Source organism: Podarcis pityusensis (assembly GCF_964106645.2).
Source record: "Podarcis pityusensis genome assembly, chromosome: 6".
NCBI lineage: Eukaryota > Metazoa > Chordata > Lepidosauria > Squamata > Lacertidae > Podarcis > Podarcis pityusensis.
Window position 1 is genome coordinate 33,921,316 of NC_138030.1, and position 22,764 is coordinate 33,944,079.

General features: G+C 47.1%; 1 protein-coding gene across 1 annotated transcript in view; it reads left to right on the top strand.

Annotated features, from left to right (window-relative positions):
* The window catches only part of DENND2C (DENN domain containing 2C), a 56,864-nt gene that overhangs the window by 18,467 nt on the left and 15,633 nt on the right, over positions 1–22,764 (top strand). Inside the window, exons 2-9 of the mRNA XM_081009815.1 lie at positions 9,540–10,492; positions 11,638–11,786; positions 12,834–12,940; positions 14,472–14,642; positions 17,534–17,630; positions 18,219–18,263; positions 20,325–20,512; positions 22,469–22,578. Of these exons, the coding sequence (XP_080865941.1) occupies positions 9,699–10,492; positions 11,638–11,786; positions 12,834–12,940; positions 14,472–14,642; positions 17,534–17,630; positions 18,219–18,263; positions 20,325–20,512; positions 22,469–22,578 (1,661 nt within the window). The 5' untranslated portion in view covers positions 9,540–9,698. The remainder of the gene's footprint in view (positions 1–9,539; positions 10,493–11,637; positions 11,787–12,833; positions 12,941–14,471; positions 14,643–17,533; positions 17,631–18,218; positions 18,264–20,324; positions 20,513–22,468; positions 22,579–22,764) is intronic.

Consider the following 22,764-nt stretch of genomic DNA (forward strand, 5'->3'; position numbering starts at 1 on the left):
AGGAAGGCCTAACTTTTCATACCAAGTGGGCTGCAAAAGTGCTTGGACATTGAACCCACAGGCCACACACTGCCTTGTCACATGGGGCAGGGGATTGAGGCCAAAAGTTCACGCCTCCCCCTGCCCTCACACTGCCATGCTAGGTAAGTGAGGCCCTGGACTTTGGGAAGGATGCTCTGGCAGTGTCCCAGAGCCCTCTCACCTCCTTCCCAAAGCTGAGAAAGCACTGACTAGGCTTTGGGAAGGAGGAGGGAGGACTCTGACCCTGTCAGAGCCCTCACAGCTCCTTCCCCAAAGCCAGCACCTCACTTACCTGGCTATCGGAAGGAAGTGTGAAGGTTTGGAGGAAGCATCAAGTGTTGCTGAGGGCCACCCAAATAGGCCTCGAGGGCCGCATGTGGCCCTTGGGCCATGTGTTGGACCACCCTGTTTTAGGAGAACATCAGTTGCCAGCCATGGGGGACAGGGACAAAACCAGCTGTCCAGTTTTCCAACATCAATAATTTCCCATATGTTGATTTTAAATGTTTGTTATTTTTTGTTATTATTTTATTTACTTCATTTATAAATTGCTTCCAATGAGGCAATCTGAAGCAATTTACACTACAATAAAAACATAAACAGAACAACTGCATATACAGAAATAGCTAAAACAATACACACACACACGAACGAGTCATACCTCGGGTTACAGATGCTTCAGGTTGTGCATTTTCGGGTTGCGTATCGCACTAAACCTGGAAGTACCGGAATGGGTTACTTCCGGGTTTCGGTGCTCGCGCATGCACAGAAGCGCTAAATTGCGCTTTGCACATGCGCAGAAGTGCTGAATCGTCACCCGTGCATGGACAGGCACGGTGTTGCGGGTTGCGAACGTGCCTCCTGCATGGATCATGTTCGCAACCCGAGCGTCCACTGTATATATATATAGATAGATCAGAAAGCAAAGTCCCCACCGGAACACCTATATTCAAAGCAGTGATGTTCTCTGCAGGTGCTGCGTTATGAAATAAAAGACATAGAATCATGCCAGATAGGGCTGTAATTTTCTTAATTAAGGGAGAATACTGTCATAACCTAGATGACTGGCTGTTGTAATTTCTCCATGGTATTTCAGGAAGCCTAAGTATTTAAGAGCACAACTTCAGAAAAACCTATCTATGCCACAAAACATTGTAAATCAAAAAGCTCAATTTTGTGGAATCAAAGCTGAACAGGAAGCACTAGGTTCTGTGTGTCTGAATAGAACCTGAACATTGTAGTCAGTGTCTGTCTGTCTGTCTGTCTGTCTGTCTGTCTCTCTCTCTCTCTCTCTCTCTCTCTCTCTCTCTCTCTCTCTCTCTCGGGCAACAGCCCACCTTTATAAAATAATGAATTTACAGCATTTCTTGGTATGTATCAGATTAATCTGGATTACTTTGTCTCCAGTGGCTGAAGAAACCTGTTCTGAAGCAGCAAAACTGGCCACAAGTTTCTCATCTGCAGCCTTCAGCGAGAAGGTCTGAATCTGATGCTCTCATTGGTGCACTTACACTGGTCTTCAAGCTGGATGAGCCGTTGAGAAACATAAGCAGCCAATCAGTCAGTTGGTCCTTCTTGCTCATATAGTCTGTCTGGCAATGGTGCTTCACAAAGGAATCTTTCACAACTCTATCTGGATGTGTCTGGGATTGAACCTGGCCCCGTAAACTTTTGCGTGTTAAGATTGTGCCCTACCTCTGCGCTACACCCCTTTTAAAATTGCAACGCCATTATAATAGAAGGAACTTTATTATTACAGCTGGGGTTTTCCCACATGGAAACTAGCATAGGAAATATATGACAGGGTGGGGGGAATCCCTGCATTATTTAGTAAAGAGACAGAACGCTGATATAGCTGTATCAGCTCTTCTCCTTGGATTCTGATGTATCTGTTATATTAGCAACTCTGGTTCAGCCTCACCTCAATCTGGGAGGGTCTTGCCAGTTGTTAGAATAAAAAGTTGTAGGCCAAATGTATGGGGTGGGGAACCTGTGACCTTCCATGTGTTGTTGGACTCCAGCATCTATCAGCCCCAGCCTGCATGGTGAATGGTCAGGAATGAGGGGAGCTGTAGGCCAGCAATATCTGAGCCTTCAGACTCAGAAGGTTGCAGAGTTTTGAGTGGCTCCAAAAAACATTTGTAAGGTCACTGCTGCCTAGGGTGTCCTATCGAAGGAAATATCTATGAGCTGCATCGCTCAGAAAGTATTTGGGAGAGACTGCATTAAATTCTTTTGGAGCGGTTGTCTGCCAGTGTGTCTGACTGCATGTTATAACAGCAACGCTCCTTTAAAATCAAAGACTGGGTCAGCTGCTCTCTGCTAAGCACATTACCAGAAGAGAAAAGTAGACAAAAGTCACTTGCCTTGATGGCAACCACAACTACTTAGTCTGCAAGCCTGTGCAAGTCCGGACATTAGAGTTCTATTCTTCGCATTGGGTGTGGTTTAATAGACGCCCATGCAGGGCTGTGCCTCAAGCAAGAAGAATAGCCAGCTATTTTAGTTAGTTAATTCTCAGAGATAGATGGGAATGTGAGGGGAATGTGAAGTATTTGGGAACCTTATCGGTTTCCAAGAGTAATACACTAAATATGAGTTGAGAAGCCTGCTTTGAGAAAGAAGTTTTTCCTAAAGTTGTGAACAGCCAGGCAGTCAAGGACATGTCATAGTCTGGAAAATGCCCTTGAACAGAGGACAGCTGAAGAATAGAGGCAAGGAGGTGCCAGAGGTTCCTCATCCCTCCTGTAGATTTTGGGTGCAACAAACAGCCTGTTCTTTTTTCTCTTTTTAAGCTGCTAGAGTCAGGGGCGATGGGGTTGAACATGTACCGTGTGCCCAGGTTTCCGACAGCAATTACTGTAGGCTAGTTCCATCTTGGAAATGATTGGTGCCTGCTGTTTTAAGTGAGCTGCATATGCCAGGAGCAATCCTGGAAGTTCTCCCCCTCCACTGCCAGAGAAAAAGGGTGGAAGACTTATGTGCAAGAAGGAGTTGGGTAGAGAAGGGGAGCACCAGTTGGGGGCCAGTGGTGGCTTGCTTTTGCCTTGAGTAGCTGAGACTGGCTCTATATCTAGGGTGCCAGGGTTTAGCCCAGTGCCAGAGCTGGGTTTTGGAAAGTGTGTGAAGTAATGCTAAGTAGTGGCTGTGAGCAGTTTCCCTTCACTAGTGAGTAAGCACAGCCCATCCACCCCACTCTCCACCCACCTACATATGCACCAATCTTCATGTATCTTTCCTTTCAAAAGACGAGTCAAGGACGCTGGCTGCCTGCAGTTGGAGGAATGGGAGGAACTTGCTTATTAAACCTAAACTCCCCCTCATTCTGCACATTTGCTGCCAAGGAGCTGGGCTTCCACCACAGATGGTCGGGTCTTCAGCCAGTTCAAAGCTCTGGCAGCTCTCTTTTTAGAAGTTGGCCACACTGTCAACATAAACCGTGAGCATCTTGGTAGAACAGCCTTCAACAATCTAGTACCTTCCAGATATTATTGGATTACAACACCCAGCAGCCCCAGGAAGCATGGTTGGTGGTCAGGGATGATGGCCAACAGGTTACCCATTCCCACTGCACTGATTCCTTGCTGAATTGATTCCTTGCTGGTATTCTCCAGGCAGCTATGCAAGAGGAGGAAGAGGGAGTACTGGGTGAGGAAATGATAGAGGGAGGCGAGAGACAAGATGGAGAACTAGCATTTGATTTGCTGGTGTGCCCATCTGACAGTTCAGCTGTGATGATGGGCTTGCTGTGCTGTGCATCTTCTTTTTGAATTAACATCTGCTTTTGCCATATTGGAGAACCCTTTGAGGACTCTCATAAAAGCAACAGATCCCAGGATGTAATAATAATAATAATAATAATAATAATAATAATAATAATAATAATTTATTATTTGTACCCCGCCCATCTAGCTGGGTTTCCCCAGCCACTCTGGGCAGCTTCCATAGAAACCAAAAATACACTAAAATATCACACGTTAAAAACTTCCCTGAACAGGGCTGCCTTAAGATGTCTTCTGAATGTCAGGTAGTTGTTTATCGCTTTGACATCTGATGGGAGGGCGTTCCACAGGGCGGGCACCACTACCGAGAAGGCCCTCTGCCTGGTTCCCTGTAGCTTTACTTCTCGCAGTGAGGGAACCGCCAGAAGGCCCTTGGCGCTGGACCTCAGCGTCCGGGCAGAACGATGGGGGTGGAGACGCTCCTTCAGGTATACTGGGCCGAGGCCGTTTAGGGCTTTAAAGGTCAACACCAGCACTTTGAATTGTGCTCGGAAATGTACTGGGAGCCAATGTAGGTCTTTCAAGACCGGTGTTATGTGGTCTCGGCAGCCACCCCCAGTCACCAGTCTAGCTGCCGCATTCTGGATTAGTTGCAAATATAGTGGTGTTATATTAAGAAAATATAGTGGTGTTAAACCGATATAGTTAATTGGGATGGGGAAAAACAGTCGTAGCTGGCTTGTGTGTATTCTCAGTAGAATTACTGTATGTGTATGAATGTTGCTGCTGCTTTGTCTTTGACAACATTATTGAACAAGGAAGACCCTCAGTTTTCTTGGTGAAACTGAAGTAACATATTTTGGTGGCAAGTAGGAGAGGATCAAGGTCTAAATATATTTCAGTGAGAAGAAAGGCTCCCCTTTCTTGCTGAGTTCTTTGAGAGTGTGGTGCAGGCCACTTGCACTGGATCAAGCCCCATGCAAAGCTAAGCTCTGAAACTGTAAGGCTCATATGAGACACAGATGTGGCAGCTCTTGTTTTTGCACAAGATCTATGAGGCTATATCACATTATTTTTAAAAAAATTGATGTCCTGAGTTGTTACCTGTGTGATGTGCTGCAACCTGTAGGAGCTGAACCTGCTTTACATGGTATTACTACTTGACTCAGCTTCTCACGCTCAGCTCCAATCAGAAGATAAGTTAACAAAGATCCACACTGGTGTTTAAGCCATAGTAATTACCACCACTCAACTGCATTTATATCACTGTAGGTACGCAGGGAGAGCTAATTATTACACATGAAGAGCACTGTCCCTGTAATGTAGCATATGTTTTCCTTTGTTTCACATTGCTTTTCAACCTTTGATGATGATACTGATAAAAATACTTAATATTTACTTTAGGACAAGGGTGGGGAACGTGTGGCTCTGCAGATATTGTTGGACTCCCAACTGCTTAAGCCAGCATGGCTGATGATCAAGAATGATGTGAGCGGTAGTCGAACAACACCTGGAAGAGCACAGCCCCCCCCCCCAGCCTCCCCTGCTTTCAAGTGCTTGAGCTGTTTGATGTACATTAGCTTAGTAATAATAATAATAATAATTTATTATTTGTACCCCGCCCATCTGGCTGGGTTTCCCCAGCCACTCTGGGCGGCTTCCACAGAAACCAAAAATACACTAAAATATCACACAATAAAATCCTTACAAGAGCATTATAAAGTAGGCCAGTGTAATTATTCCCATTTTGCAGATGTGGGTGGATGGAGCTGAGACTCAGACTACATATTATCTTGACAAATACATATTTCCAAGGTCATGTTTGCTGAGGTAATGTGGGGGTAGAGATACCATTTGCATGGGGTGTTTTGGTAGGAGAGAGTGCTGCTTCCCTGATTAAGTCATACAGGATTCCCCGCCCCCTCAATCAGGCTTGTTTCTGGTTTTGGACCCTGGGCAACTGCCTAATGGGGACCGATGAATTATTATCAGGGAGTATCTATAGTGGGAGGTCTGACTAACAGCAGGTGCAAATGCTTACGGAACCTTCTTTGACTCCGCTGAAGATGTCAGCATGGCAGAATCACCTCCATGATAGTAATAGTTAGAAATTGCTGTAGGATGCCTTTGCTGAATTGGTATGCTTGCTTCCATCTTTTAGAGGCTGCTTCCCTTCAGAGAAGGACAGTTGGGAGGGGAGGCAACAGAATAGGATGGGGTGAGAGAGCAGAACTTACGTGTTCAGCAAAACAACAACGTATGATAAAATTCTTTCTCTACTGTAAGCACTTCAAGCTCAAGCAGCATGCCTGAATGCTCCCACATGTAAAAACAAAAATCTCTTCTACACAGAAAGATATATCATCATATTTCCTGATGCCAAACTGCATGAAGTACCCCTCTTTTTAAAAGTGGATGAGTATTTTTTTGCATGAGGAAACCATAACACATTGATAGGACACCCCTTCCCCCAGTATGAAATGGTACAGGCTCTGAAAGATCACCTGGTTTTGCTGAGTGTATAGATTAACCAGTCTTCATTTTGTGCCACGTTTCTAGGCACAGGTGTGGGCTTTAAAGCTCTGTGTCTGAGTGTGTGGTGGTTTTTTGTGTGCAGGCGCTTTCTCTAGGGAAAACCCATGCCTTACAGCTGAATCAGAACAAATGGCAATCTTGTTTTCTCGCTATTTGGGTTCCTTTATTCATAGTCTCTCTCCCACCGCCACCCCAGCTAGCCAGACCCCCTTGCTTCTCTTGGGCTCCATGACCTCCAGAGATGTCAGCAGCTGTTCCTTTGGGGTGGGGTGGGGGGGGGAGAATTATCACTCAGTGCCAGCCTGTTACTTTGGGGAGTGGCCACATTGTTGCTGCTGCTAATCAAGGCCACACAAGGGTGTGTGGAAGAGGCCGACTCCCAGATGCTCAGGATGCTTTGAGGCAGGCCTATTTATAGTAATTTTCTGCGTAGGACTGGAAAGGAACCTCCTGAAACCCTGGAAGGAAGGGAGCCCCAGCTGCTTTGCAAAACAGCACAGCCTGATGGAGGAGGGGAAGGGCTTTCTTTGCCTGTCAGGGTGGGTCTTGCAAAATGGTGGGCATTTCCATCTGGGTCAAAGCACCGGGCAGCAATGTGGGCAGCAGTATGGGTAGGTGTGGGATGCTTGTTGAAAAGTAAAACTAAAATTCAGTGCAAGGAGTTCTCCACAGACTGGATAGCTCCCACTGTCTCTGATGCCCTTGTCCTAATCAGGACTAAATTAACCATGGCTCATCCTAAGGAAAATGCTGAGGGTCTTTGCCATTTTAGAACCCCCATCGTCAGCGCTCATCTGTACAAGTTTCTAGAGCTCCCGGTTAAAGAGGGAAGCTTGGAAACGTGATCTGTGACTCCTGAAGTCTCTGAAAGCAGGAACCTTTCTGCACCTGAGGCTTTGCTCAGTCCCCCCTCCAGGTCTCTCTTGAGTGTTGGTAACAACCTGGTAGCTCTGTGAGCAGAGAAAGGGCTGCTGGCTTGAAGACCTCTGCTGCTGGTTTATGCCACTTCTGGTGGGTGGTGCAGTTGTTGTTGGTTGTTTATTTGCTGGTGTCAGAGAACACTTGCACTGGTCTTGTCCTATGGAGATGGGAAAATATTATGGGTGTTTTGTTCCTGCAGTGTTGTGCAACTGCCCTGGAGAGTGCAACCACAAAGATATATATTAGTACCGGTAAGTACGCTGTAGCAAACCCCAGAACACCTGGTGCTCTTTCTTCAGTTTCTTTACCTTAAGGGCTTACAAGAGCATCTTGGGCAGCCTTCAGAGGATCTTTACTGGGATCTGAAGCAATACTGGGCCTGGGAGGATTCTTTCACCCACCTGTGCAAATGATGGGAAAACACAGCAATCGCCCTGTCATCACCATGCAGGGTGTGGGGCAGACAGAAGCCTGTGAACCAGCTCTGTTGGGTCCAAGACTCACCTCTGCCACCTCCGCCTGCAGTGGCAGTGGGTGGGTTGCATCACTGTCTCGACCTGTTTTCCTGTTTGTGAAATACAGACAGCATCAGCCTCCAGCTGTGCCTTGGGACTCGGGAGGCCTTGTTCATCTTTTCAGCAAGTGTGCTGAGTGCTGCTGAGCAAAAGAAGACTGTGGTTGTGGTGGGACTTCATACTGAGGAAAACCCTGTCCAGTCCAAGCAAGCATAAGCACTTGTGCAAACTCTGGGGCTGCAGCTCGTTCTGTTGTAACTTAGTCGCCTTTCAACCATGGTGGTTCAGATCCCCAAAATCTGATGGTGGCAGAGGTGCTGCTTTCCCACTGCTTTCCTCCCCCCCCCTCCTGTTGAGGATCAGTGGTAGACCTAGCTGGAGTGAGCATGGGTGGGGCAGAGCCAAAAAGGAGTGAGTGGGGCCACCCCTTCTATCTCTTTCTGAAACCCCCTTCTCTCTGTGTGTCTCTTTCCTTCTATCTCCTGCCTTCCCCACCCCGCAGGCTGCCAAGAGAGGAACAGATCACTCTTGCCAGTGGTATGAATTGATTCCTTGCAGAGAATTCCGCCCCCCCCCCCGTGGCGTAGCGTGGGTTGTCAGCACCCGGGGCAAGGCAAGTAATTTGCACCCCCTAACCCGTGGATTTGCGCCCCCTAACCTGTGGATTTGCGCCCCCTAACCCTAACCCCCAGATGTTGCGCCCGGTGCGGCCGGCCCCCCCCTGCACCCCCCACGCTACGCCACTGCCCCCCATCTCCTTTCAGCTTCTCTCTTCCATATCCCACTTCTTGCCTACCCTCCCTCTGGGCTCCCCCCTATTGCCCCCCCCCCCAAATTAGACTATGGGCTGCAGTCCCGCCCCCCCATGCAATTCCCTGGCTATATTCTGCCTCCATTGTTGGAGGCAGTGTGCCCTTGAATGCTAGTTGCTGAGAATTACAAGTGGGATAGTGGTGTTGTACTCAGGTGCTGCTTACAGACTTCCCATAGGCATCTGCTCGGCCAATGTGAGAACAGGATACTGGACTAGACAGGCCACTGGTCTTTTCAGCAGGCTCTCTTTATGTTGCCCTCAGTTCTGCAGCCACCCAATAATATGCAGTGAACTAGCCAGAAGCTTCATTTTTTTCCCCTTTGCCCTCTCCCTTTTCACATTCTATTCTCTTTACTTCCTGGATTGAAAGAAGAAAGGCTTTTGCATAAATACCTTCACAGTAAGAGCACCCGATAGGTTGTAACAGCAAAAGGAACATAGAAGCATTCTGTAAAATGAGAATAATAATGACGTTTCAAAATGCTAAGTGCTGTATTCATTAAAAGAGTTGAATATATAGTTAATAGTTACGAAAGGTGGCTGGGTGCAGAGTTTCACCTGGCTGCTTAATTTCTAGATCTGAGGGAAGCTGAAATGGGTGAGGTATTCAAAACCAATATCTGACACATCTTGGGAATGTTAGACTTCCGTTTATTGCTCATGCTCAGGAAGTTATTACCTTATGTGCAGAGGCGCACATTTGGTTTGGTTATTTAGGTATATGCTTAAGCTTTTAAGGTATACCTAAAAATATAAAATGTGTGAACAAGGCAAACATGTGGATTGTACACTTGTCAGAGAGCTGGGACAGGCTGGAATTCCAGGTCAGGTGTACATTCAATTGGAAATCTGGGTTTCCTGCAACGTACAGAAAGACCATTGGAGTAATTTAAACAAACCAACAAACCAAGAGTGTCTTGTGACACCTGAAGGATGGACTGGTTGATGGTGTCCAAAGCATATGTTTTGCACCCCTTCTGATGGATGTCCCGTTTCTCTCTTTTTCTTCAGGGTGCCATCAGAATATGTTTCCCCTTTCAGCACAGTTGTTGGATTACTTTCCGAACTGGATTTGACTGGAAACCCTCAGCATCTTGACTCTGGAATTACAAATCTCACTCACTGCAACTGGGAGGCAACGTGCTGTGATGTGAACTTACATTGCCTGCCATGCACCCCACGGGCAGCACAGATCCTGGCTTTTCCCGCACTGCTGTGCAAACCCTGTCTCGTAGCCACTGCCGGAACATAAAACAAAAGATTTCTCAGTGGGAGGGTCGGACTCAAGGGGGTTGCCAGGAGGAAAGACAGAAGCCCCAGGACTTTGGGGTCAAGTATGGTCAAGAGAGCAGGAGACAGACGGTGGGACTTGGGCACAGCAGGCATTCAGAAGGACTAGCAAACATTCAGAGCCTTGGCTTAGATTTCCGGGAAAACTCTCGCCTCTGCTGTGTGACTGAGGAGGAAGAGGAGAGGCTCCAAGAGGCTCCAGAGAGCCCCTTGGTTGAGCAGCTCCCCAATGGTGTTATATCTGAAGGAGAGGATGAGGCGGACTGGCAGGGGGAAAGGCTCCCTCCAGGGAACTTCTACACCTCACGGGAGCTGTGGAAACAGATAGAAGCCCTTCCTCCCGACCAAGTCCTCGCTCTGGCTTTGGACCTGAAAAGGAAGCGGGAAAGCTGTGGCTCAACAGAGAAGGAGCTGAACCTGGCTCCGACAAAGAGCTTGGAGAACATCTACTGTGACGTTGAAGGCCAGGAGGGGCGGCCAGCTATCAATCCGGTACCCAAACCACGAAGGACTTTCCGATACCTGTCTGAGAAGGACCACACAGATTGCCCTAATGGAGGCTATGCCGAGAGGAAGGCGCCAGAACGTCAGTCTAATGGTGGCTGTCCTGCCTCAACCTCCCATGACACTGGGCAGAGAGTGGTCAGCAGAGGAATCCGAAGCAGATCCAAGAGGTGGGTGCCAGGTTGATCTCTCTGGTTCCTCTTATGCAAGTAGGTAAAGGTAAAGGACCCCTGGATGGTTAAGTCCAGTTGAAGACGACTATGGGGTTGCAGTGCTCATCTCGCTTTCAGGCTGAGGGAGCTGGCGTTTGTCCACAGACAGCCTTCCGGGTCATGTGGCCAGCATGACTAAACTGCTTCTGGTGCAACGTAACACACGGAAATGCCGTTTACCTTCCTGCCAGAGTGGTACCTATTTATCTACTTGCACTGGCGTGCTTTTGAACTGCTAGGTTCGTGGAAGCTGGGACAGAGCAACAGGAGCTCACCCTGTCGTGCGGATTCAAACCGTCAACCTTCCAATTAGCAAGCCCATGAAACCCAGTGGTTTGGACCACAGCACCACCCGCTCCGTGGTGGATATTGCTCATTGTAGCAAGTCCTGTTCCTAATCATTGCGGTTTCCCCCATCTTAGGGAACAGCTAAGCATACTCTTCTCTCAGTTCCCCCCATTCATTCTTCCATCATCAGGAAATCAGAAAGGTTCTCCCCCACCTTTCAATATTTCTGTTTTCAATTGTAACAGAAAAAATGGGGGGGGGGGGATAGATTAAAGAACAAAAACAAATTTCCAGCTGACTTTCCACAGTAAGAGTATTTCAGCATTCCTGTTTTAGTATACATTAATATAATCAGTCTAAATAGTTGTCTAGATGAAATTGACTATGACAACCCATATGTTCAAATGTAGATGTATGTTGGACTACAACTCCCATCATGCCTGCCCACTTGCCATGCTGGCTGGGGCTGATGGGAGTCCAGCAACTCCTGGGGCAGGAACAGGTTTCCCCATCACTGCCTTAAGGCATGAAAAACAATTTCTGAGAGAAATTATGTTAAAAATGATCTCACCCCTTTCTATTGTCTTTATACGTTCTGAATGGAGAAGAACTGAAGACGGAGCTTTTCTGAAAACTTGCATAATACTACTTTTTCTAAAAGAGCAGTTTTATGCTGAAAATTCTCCAAAAGGAAAACAAACATTTCAGTCAGCTCTAGACAGGGGCAGCAGCCCTTTAACAAAACATAGGAGATGGGCATGTTATTGCTTGTGAGGCTTGTGTGATGATAAGGCAACTCTATGCTTTGTTTGCAGAAAGTCCTTTGAATTTGAGGACATCCAAGGTTACCGAAACCGGATAGCAGCCATGGAGTACCAAAAGCTCCATGAAGAATTGAATGGCACCACAAGTGTCCGCCTCTATTGCACGCAATCGGAGGACAACCTCTATGAGGACATTATTGGTATGTTGCAAAGTTCACTTGGAGGAAATGAATTGTACTACTTTGAAGCTGACCTGTTGAACATGTTTATAGATGCCTGTTTGTAGAGTGATATCAAAAACCACTTCTCTGCTGCAAAACAGCAAATTGAAGAAAAGCGGGTGTGGGGATTTGCAGAGCATGCTGCTGCTTTGTGCTTTCTTCCTCCCCATTTCCTTTCTATTAGTTCACAAGTAGGCATCCTATGGGCCCTAATGCCACTTTATGCAGCCCCCAAACCTGCTCAAGCTGCCCCATTCTTCCATCGTATCAGAGTTCCTTCAGTCCTGTTCATTTCCTCCTTATTTTTCCTGTTTTCTTTTTAAGTGTCTCTTCTCCCCCACCCCATTTCTGTGTAGTTTCAGAACAATTTGAAGGGCCACATTTTATTTGATAGAAATAATTGATGTATTCTCAGGAGCCTTTTCCTGGTTGTACAGCTTTGGGGAAAGGATGTTTTCCTCTCAGCTCTCTGAGAACAAATTGATAGATTTCTGATGTTTTGGTTTGTGTGTTTTTGTATGTGTGTGTGTAGCATACCAAAGCCAGAGAGTAATCATTTTCAAAACAGTAGCTGCATTGGTCTGTTGTATCAAGAAAATCCTGTGCATGACCTTTGACATCTTAATGACAGGTGGGTTGTCCCTCCCACCTGCCAAGTTTTGCCTGTGTGGTTGGGCTTCAGCTTCACAGCAGGACTGAACCCGCCCCCCCCATCAACCAGTAGGTGGTGAGCTGAAACCTGCTATCTGCAGCCACTGGCTCTGTGCATGAGTTCCCTGTGGTGAACTTGCTTGCATAGCAGAACAAGGTAGAATTCACCCCTCTGCCCATCAGCTGATTGACAGGTGGCTGTGGTTCTGGAAAATGGTCCTTGTGGGCTGAATTGGAACCCCTAGTGGGCCAGGACTGGCTTTTGGGTCAGAGGTTCCGTTTCTCTGCTGTAGACATGGTCCCAGTTTGTGCCTTTTGTTGTTGCAAGCATCTTGGTATTCTGCCTCTCTCCTTCATGATACCCCTTTTTCCTAGATCCTGCTAAGGAGAACCTGTATGAAGACATCAAAGTGAAGCCTCTATGGAGGATCCCCTCTGCTTGGAAGCTGCCTCCTGCCCGGAGCACCATCAAGCCTCCCAAGGTGAAGGCCCATTTCTCAATGTCTGTTCTCTGCATCCCCACCTAAGGCTGGATTTTGTCCCTGCATTTCACAGGAATTCAGTTGACTAAGATGGAATAAGTTCAGACATGCACAGACTCAATGGCGTTCAGCTAAGAGTTTGGATTTGATATCCCGCTTTATCACTCCTCTTAAGGAGTCTCAAAGCGGCTAACATTCTCCTTTCCCTTCCTCCCCCACAACAAACACTCTGTGAGGTGAGTGGGGCTGAGAGACTTCGGAGAAGTGTCACTGGCCCAAGGTCACCCAGCAGCTGAATGTGGAGGAGCAGAGACGCGAACCCGGTTCACGAGATTACGAGACTACCGCTCTTAACCACTACACCAAACTGGCTCTCTAAGTGTTTGAACTGCTTCCATTGAAATGTTTTGTGTGTTTGGGGTGATTGCAAACCTGTGACACTGTGGCTTTCACCACTGTTGACAGTTATCGACTGAAGATTGCACATGTGTGTGAATTCACCATTAGAGAGTAAAATGCTGCTTCGCTATGCTGTGTTAGCATTAGCTTGATCTCTCCTTGTCCGAAGACAATACTGTGCACTCCCCATGCAGTAAACAAAAGAGGAAGGGGGAAAATTGTGCATGCATGCTGAAGCGCATTCACGATCTGTGGGTTAGGAGCATACCTCCACACACATGCGCTAGGGTACTCTTTTGTGGAGGGGAGCTTGTGCTGCCTGGGGATTAAACCATATGCCCGGTATCTACAGCACCACATGGGTCTTTGTAGCAGTGCAGGGGAGGCACTTTGTTGCCTAAACATGTGCACCTGTGTATGCTTCCCTTTTCAGACCTCCTACTCACTGTGCTTTTACCACCTATAAAATAGGGAAGTGCATTTGTTCAAGACTGAAAGCTGACGCTTCCTCTCCATCTCTCCCACTTGTGAAGGAAAGAGCCTGAGGCGCATTTACAATGCTAGCCTTTCCCATCCTGTGGCCCCCCAGCCCTGAAGTGTTGGTCTTGCTGGCTGGGGCTGATTGGAGTTCCAACAACTTTTGAGGAGCCAAGAAAAGGTGTTGGCAGGCACTTAAAGCCTGTGTCCATGGTTCCCATTATAACTGACTTGAAATGACACCCACCCCCTGCTTCTCCAGTGACAAATCAGGGAGATTGTGTTAGCTGCTATTTTGCCCCCAAATGATTTTAGGGGAAGAGGACAGTCACTAAGCTAAACACCTGCTAAATGCACAGGTGTGTAAATCGGGAGAATTGGACAGGCGGTGGAAGAGGAGGCAGGCCTAATTAGATTTCCCCACTGCTCAACTAAGGGGACTTTTCGGCCTGTGCTCTTCTCCAAACCAGGGATTGTTCCCATGCCTGTTAGACACTTCTACTTCATTGTCACTACCATAAAAAGCAGGCAGCCTGTTTGCAGAATTCTTGTTCATTATTGGTGTCTGCCCACATTCAGCCTAGTGGGAATCACTTTCCTAGTGAAACCTTTTCACTCTCAACCATGTTTTTATTTTATTTTTGGGTTTGTGCAGCTACCCCCGAAGCCACACTTCCTTCACCGCAAAACCTTGGAGCTAAAGACCACAAGGATCTGCCTGCGTGGGAGGCTGCCAAAGGACACAACTCTACCTGTTACGCTGACGGAGTGGAAGTTCTTCAAAGCAGGCGAGGCTGGAAGCAGGAAGAGGAAGAATCTACCTCGGGTGAGGAAGCACGATTCAAAACTTTGAGGGGTTTCCCCCGGGGGGAAAGCAGCAAGAGGAGCTAGAGTCTTTTCTTTCTTTCCCTGCTCATGCACCACACCACTCAGCTCTGGGAATGGTCCTGAGCACGAGGAGATCTTCACCCTTCCTCTGCAGCAATGCTGAGCAGTGATTTGAACCTAGTTCACACCTAGGTGCAACATTCAGCTAGCTAGTCCTCCTTGTGGAAGCCCATGCCTAAATTAATTTCACTCCTTTGTTTATTTGGATGCTGCTGTCCTGCTGTGTATAATTCAGGCTGATTAGCAAGTGGGCACAGGCAGTATGTGGCAACGTGCAGTTAATACGCAGCTAACCCCCATTCACTTTGGAAGTTTAATTCTGATTTTAAACAAGTGATCAATGCTGCTTGTAAAGGCTCAGTATGATCCTGAGTTCATTTTATTCTGCCTAGACTCATGTAGCTTATTCCTCTCGAGTGGCTTACTCCGGATTTAACATTTTAACCTCCAAAGTGTTTTGTGGCTTAAAGCTGCTGAGCAGTTTATTAGGAATGAGACAGTTCCATAAAACTTGAATATCATTTTCCTGATGTGTTTCCTGCCGCTCCCTCCCGTGGGTGAGTGAGTAACAGAGATGCATGACTGGTGTAGTCGGCAAACTAAGATTCGCTTCTGATGCTGCCTACGCACTGGAGAAATTGGACTCCTGTCCAGCTAGGGGTCTTTTTATATCACCTCGCATACATCTGTATTTTTAAAAAATCAGTGCACAACACACACCAGTTCTCTTGGTAACCCTACAGTAAGAAAGCATTGCAAAAAAAGATGTGATTCAGATATTGTTGTCTAGCTAGGGACCTGAGCAATAAAAGCTCCCAATTCTGGCATCTACTTTAGGCTAAAGGACTGAGCCAGCCCACGCAGCCTAGTAGAAATCTCTTTCTTCTGTGGCAGAGGGAATTGGGGGTAGGAGGAGGGAAGGCTAGCATATTCCCCAGGCCAGACTTGTTGCCTTTTCCAAGTGTTACACATCAGCATTTCTTGGAGTGTGCAAAGATGATTATAAACGTTGTGCCAAGAGGAATGATGAAATGTCCCACATGAGTGCCCTTTGTCAGACAAAGACCCCCTAAACAGCCTCCAAACGTAAAGGAGTAATTTACTGACAGGGAAAATGCATGTTGTTCTCTCACTCTGAACTCACAAGATTGCTGGAGTGATGCCCAAACACACTGTGGCAAAGAATCTTGGTCAACCCCACCAGAGAAGCATGTGCTACGTTCCAGCATCCTGACGCCATATCTGCAGCTCTCAACCACTTTTCCTGGGTTCTTGAAGCTGCTGACAAATGTAACAGCCCTGTGACTGCCAGAGTTTGTGGCAGCTGGCTTAGAAAGTGTGTGGCAGGGAAAAACATTTCCAAATCACAGTGCTTCCGTGGCAAAAAGCTGTGGAAAGTCTCATGCACACACACACCCCTTTTCCCCTTTGGCATTTTGCATGTTTCGTCTCAACAAACACCAGTGTAGCCCTGGGAAAACTCTGCAGGAGCGGAAGAGAGGCAGGAGGAAATGGATGGAGGAAGTGCAGTGCTTCCTGCAAAAGGGCAGCCGTGCTTTCGGGTTGTGCTGCACGCCATTGTGCACCGCCCTGGCCCAGGGGCAGCCGAGCAGATTGCTGCTGCGGTTCCTTCTTCCTCTGCCCGCCTGACCCTGCTTGGGTTTGCTGAGGTCAGGGAAAGGGTTGGGACTGTGAGCGGATTTACCTGGCGCTTGCCTCTTGCACTTGTGCATTGCTGGTGGTGATGGGAACGACTGGTCCCCACCCTGTGGCCTGTGCTTGGAATGTAGAATGCATTCTTCAAGCCGGGCAAGAGGGAACTTGGCCTGCGTGCCGCACCTTTCAGGCAGCAAAGCAGTTCCGCAGGACATGAGAGCGCCAGCAGGTTATGACTTGACATGCTGAGCCAAAGAGCTTTCTGTCTGCCTGTGGCTTGAGACGCCTGATACTACACATGGAGCTGGATGGGCTTGGCTGCTGCTGCCACCACCACTCATCTCTTAGTGCATGGTTTTTTTTAGAACAACATAAAGTAGGTAACTCAAAAAAGGGGCACCCAGTAGCTAAGTGCCTGCCTGCCTCCAGATATGGAACTATGTTCCCCTCTCTTTTATTTGAAGGGTCAGTCCTTCCCTTCCTTTCCAGGACCAAACTGTTCCTCAGTCCCGGCAAGGGAGGTCCCTTGCTGCCATTTCCTTGAGAATCTGTGGCCCTCCAGACATTTTTGGATTGCGGCCAGCAGTGATGCATGAGGGGGCCAGAGCATCAGTGGTTCCCTCTCAGCAGTAGCGCATGAGCAATCAGGTTCTAGAATGGTGAACATGGTTGTAATGGAGCATGAATATAGATTTTCATGTTCCTGATCCTCTAAATAGGCACACCTTTGGAAAGCCAACCCAACCTATGTTATGAATCTTGGGTCTCTGTTCATGGAATTGAATGTGCCTTTGCGCAAGACTTAGATGTAACAAACACTTCATGCTACAGAGTACTGTGGGAAGTTCTCTAGTGGCTCACAGGTTTCACTTCTCCCTGTGACCTGGTCCCAAGATCAGGCCCACGTCAGGACTCCTAGTGGCATGTATATGCAGCGTCCATATACATCCCTTGTTATCCTTTTCAATTACACGTTTGTATGTTTCTTCTGGAGGTCAGATGATTCAGTTTGCCTTCTAGATGGGTCAGATCATCCTTGACATGGGTTTGGTAGCTGCCCACCTCAAAATTTTCCAATATGGCTCTGTGAGTGGCCAGCTTTTACAGTCCTTGTCTGGATACTTGGGAGACATGTGGCCCCTCTTGATTTCCACTTTGTTTTTTGGGTTTCAGCTTGTGTTGAAGATTCAGGAAATCTTTGACTCCAAACGAGGGAAGAAGAGGGTGAAGTTGGTGGCCCAGACAGGAAAAGAAGTTTCTCCAGCCAGAGGTATAGATTTTGAGTTATGTAAAGTTCTACCAGTCAGATATCCAAACATTGGTGGGGATAAGCATGTACTTGCCAACTCTTGAGTTATGTTTAATATTTGCTTACTCCTTTTTTATCCTGCCCTTCCTCTAATGACCTTAGGATAATGTAGAAGGTTCTGTACTAAAATTGCAGAAGAATAAAGTAGTCCCTGATTTTTAAAAAACTGTGCTACTACGTTTTTCTATGCGGCTTTTCTTCCCAGCATGTGCTTAACTGCCTAGAAAAGAGCCATGTGTTCTTTGTGTGACCTGCATTTTGCAAATCAGCATTGTCAAGTTGCCTAGCAGTGCTAAACAATTTATGGTGATGCTTCCTTACATTGCACAACATGGAAGATGCCTCCTCGAAACCATATGATGAGTTTTATTTGCTTTGTTTAACACTTGGAGTGTGTGTGGCAGCAGATGCTTTTGCCAGATGTTGCACCTGTGCCCAGCTTTTGGTGCCCTTAGGCCCATGATGGATCATCAGCGCGTCAATTGCATTCCAGCATTTCCTATTCCCACCCAGCTGGCAAATTCTGATGGAAATTCTCTATCGTTTCAGGTGAAACCAATGGGTATGACAGTGAACCGGAGAATCTGCCAAAAAGTGAGTGAGTCACAAGGGCTGAGCCAGCTCATGGGGCATAATTATAGCTGCTGGATCACCTGCTGGTATATTTACTAGAAATGGCCAGGCTGCATATAGCTTCTGTGAACCATTTGAGTATTTGGAATATTGACCATTTGTTTGTGGCAAAATGGGCTCACTATGAATGCTTAGAGCAGGCATGGGAAGCTGTGGCCCTCTGGATGTTGTTGGTCTCCAACTCATGTTACCTCCAGCCAGGTTGGCCATCAGGGATGGTGGCAGCTGTAGACCATTAACAACTGGAGGGCCACCGGTTCCCCATTCCTGGCTGCTTGTGGAGCTCAGGGAATGCATATTTCTTCCAGCACCGGGGAGAGCATAGCTTGCTTGGGAGCTATATCTACTAAAACTTTGGCATGAGGACTTCATGCCTAGGATCCCAGTGAAGAGAATAAGGATTGGGGTGACTAACAGGAAAAAAATATCTGAAGGAAGTGGGCATGTTTAGAGCTCAGGTGGTGGCTTTCAAACTGTGTCCTCATGAACTCTGGAGTTCCAGGTGCTTGATGGGAAAATCAGCAACTATGGAAGGCTTTCTTGAAAGACAGCCTGTCTGTCATTATTACTATTTTCTTGCAAAGGATAGCCTCTCCCTAGTGACTGTTTGACATGTTCTAGGGCACATTTGATTTTTACAGGGCAACAGCAAAGCCGAACCAGCTTAGCTGTTGCTCCGCATAAACCTTGAAAGTGGACCAGAATCCTCTGAGAAACCTGGTAATCCCATGGCAGGCATGAATGGGTGTCGCTGCACATAAGCCAGTGTGGAATGAGTTCCCTCAAAGGAGGGAGGTTTCCCCTCAAAAAACCCAACTCTTTTAGGGAATAGATTCCATCCAAAGCGGTTGTGTCCTTTTCCAAAGGTGAAGAGAAGACATCCGTAAAGAAAAAGGTTAGAGTTAGGGCATCTAGATGCTGCAGAGGCTGCTTCTCTCCAGTTCCATGGTGCTACGAAGTAGTCACTGAACTTCTTGTGGTAAAATATATTAAGAGGCTGGTCACACGCCCCTCCCAAAGGCATCTCCAGTGTCGCCTCTTTAGCCCATTCATTTCTGTACTCTGTATGGTCCTGCAAGATTGTGAAACGCCCTTTGCTGGGAAAAAAGGAGTAACTGGAGTGAGATTATACATAATGAGTTTGGCCCTTTATCCCAGGCTTGCATATAAGCACTGGAGGAAGAACAACTAGAGCAACAGGCTCCAAACTGGATCTGTGTCATGACTCATCTGCTCTAGCTGGCACCAGTGGCTCTGGACACACCAGCATTTCCTGTTCTCCATGCCTGCAAAGCTTTGCCTGTAGCCTAGCATGGACACACTTCAGTAGTGCCCACCAATGTCAAGTCATGTCTCCATCCATCCTGCAAACTGTCTTGTGTGGGTACTCAGATAAGCACCCTCTCTTAGGTGCTAGAGGTGGGGAGGGAAGACATTGGAGTCAGGTTTGGAATAAAGGAAGTGCAACTTTTTACATGCAGGCCACATGAAGCCTAAGTCACTGCAGTTGGTGCAGTTTTGAATACTGCTCCAATCCCATTCAGAATGGGATGCTTTGTGATAGCTCACTATGGTGGAGAGGAGGAAACCAGTTCTGTCCTTGTGCTGTAGCTTTCAGATGTTAGTATGTTTTGCCTCAGATTGGGCAGTGTAGATAATTTGCTACCAAGCTGTCTCTTGCTTACTGCTCCTCCCAACCTTTACTGGTATGCAGGAGAACAGAGCTTGCCTTGTTCCCAACTTTATCATTGACCGTCTGCATGACCTTGAGTAAATTCCCTAATCCAGGCCAGGTCAATGTATTGCCCTCCAAATGTGTGTCCAACTACAGCTCCCATAATCCTTGAGCTTTCACCATGCTGGGTGGGACTGATGGGAGATGGAGTTCAACAAGAACTGGAGGGCACCATGTTGGCTAATCTGCCCCTAACCATTCAACTTTCTTCCACTCTGTTGCTGCCTCCCCTTCCTTCACTCAGGATAAAAGGCTTTAGCAGTTAAGAGGTCATTTGTCTTTCTTAGGTCGCCATAAGCGCCTGCTGCAGGTACAGGCTCAGTCCAAGAGAAATCCACACTACCAGACTCTGGAGCGGGACCTCATCGAGTTCCAGGAGCAGCAGCTCTTTGAGCTCTTTGTGGTGGTGTCACTACAGAAGAAGCCATCAGATGCAACATACACCCCACAGATTATACAGCAGTTTCCTAGCAAGGTGAGTGGCATAGCAATGCGGATGTCTGTCTCCATTGTCCAGAGCTTAATGTTATTGTGAATATGTATTGTGAGCCCCTTTGCTCTTGTTGTAGCAGTATAATACACACTGAGATGAATAGAAGCACAAGTACACTAGCTGGTCTGTGAGTCCTTGGTTGACGTTTTTGTATCTCTTAAAATAATTCCACTGTGTAGTCTCAGTGACTTGTAAGGGAATGAGACTTATCAAAGGCCCATAGCGCAGTGGGTAATTGAGATTGATTTTGTGGCAGTCATCGGGATTTGTCCTAGGGCCCCTCAGGAACTGGAGCATCCTTGGAGCCTAATTGCATTTCATATGCAAAATATGTGCAAAAAGAGTCCAACAGCTGCTTTTCTTTAAAAAATGCAGCTTCAGGAGGGAGATGCAAACCATTTCCCTATAAACCTCTATAAATCTCTAGTCTATCTATCTGTAAGTGATGTTTTAACCCCACCTTTCAGTTTTATTTCTAAAACACTCAAAGATGGCCTACATCACCTGAAATAAATTGGACCTCCAAAATACATATTTTTAAAATGTGGTTTCAAATGCATGCTTGCTTCCTCAAAAGTACATCTGGAATCTGACAGAGGTGTTGCGATGCAAGCAGCTTGGATGGAGAATTGATTTGGGGGCAGAGAAAGGGTTAAATTCTCCCTCTCCAGTTCCATCCCCCTTCCCAGTCCAAAACTCCTACCTAAGAAAAGCAACCATTGGGCTTTACATGTTTACATGCATTGGGGAGCAACATGTATTTCTGTCCTCAGGCTGAAACATTGCCTGCTGGACTGTGGTCTAGAGGAAATGCCCAAGTGCTGACCTAGCTGGCTGTGCCCAAGTCCCTGTGCAAAATCTGGGCTTGAACGATTGCTCAGCTCTTTGCCAGAGAGCCAGAAAAGAAGCTCAGCTTTGTTTGGGCAAAACATGCACCGGTTTCTAGTGCTGTGCTGCTGGGGGCATCCCACAGACAGAGAGAGGAAGTGCAACTGAGTTTTAATGGTAATCCCAGAGCAGCGCTGACTTCATCTGGTTGCTGTTGATAACAAAAACAGGGAGGGGGATGTGTTGGCCTACATTGCTCAGGAGGCACAGTGAGCAACATCCCACCGCCTCCCATGACCTCTCTCTGTGTGTGTGTTTTCTCTTTGTGCCACTGCTGACAAAGTGGATGGCGCCCTGCCAGTCTGCTAGCCTTCCCTCTGCCGGGGAGATATTTGGTAGGATGTTAACAAGATTTGCACGGGAGGGTCTTTGAGGCTGGGATCCAGCAGGAAACATTGCCCTAGTAATTACGAGGCAATGATTATAACATGAGCACAGTGATTACAGGCTATTGCCAGCTCCGAAAATAGTGCTGTTTCCAAACAATGTGCCAGTCACTCCCTTGCATGGGAGTCTGCAGCGAAGCAAAGCTCCTGGAAAGCCTTTACTAGTCTCAACAGTAAAGCAAGCTAGACTGGAGTGGGCAGGGGTGTGTTTTTTTTACAACGAAGACCATGCTGTAAATCAATCAGGAAATAGCAAGGCATGTATATATTAATATGCCTATTTTTTATTATTATTATACACTCTGTTTTCTGATATTTTAATTGAGTGCTGCTTTGGAAACATTTGTTGCAAATTGGTTAATGAATTCTGAAGGAAATCAGTAACCTGCATACTCTTACTGCAGAATTGATCTGATCATACCTGGAAACTGTTCCTCTGCCTTTGAAAAATTGTAACTTATTTTTATTTGGGGGAGTAGGGTACCCTTTTCAAGGTATTCAAGTCAAAAGCAGCTCTTGGAGGAGAGGAGAGGAGGAAAAATTGATGTGGGAGCAGAGCTGGTGTTTGGTGTGCTTGGAGGATAGTTCCCCATGTCTGCACCCAGAGAGAAACTCTTTGCTTGCCTGCCTGTGTTCAGTGACGTGGCGTGTGTTCCCTCTGCAGCCTGACCACCACTTTCGGCAGTCTAAGGACACTGAAGAGAGGCTAAAGGTCATCCCCAAATTCTGTTTTCCTGACCCCAAAGACTGGTGCCCGACATCAGAGTCAAAGAGGTGAGAGACTGTAAAATGGATTGTTTTTATTTAGTGAGAATCTAGGCTAAGAACTGGATTACTTGGGAGCAGCGGTGGGGAACTGGACCTAGCCAGTGGGCCTGGGTCTGACCTCCTCCAACCCCTGTGTGGCATTTTGACAGATCGGTGTGGCTACCAAACTGTCAATTACCCAATGTCACCATG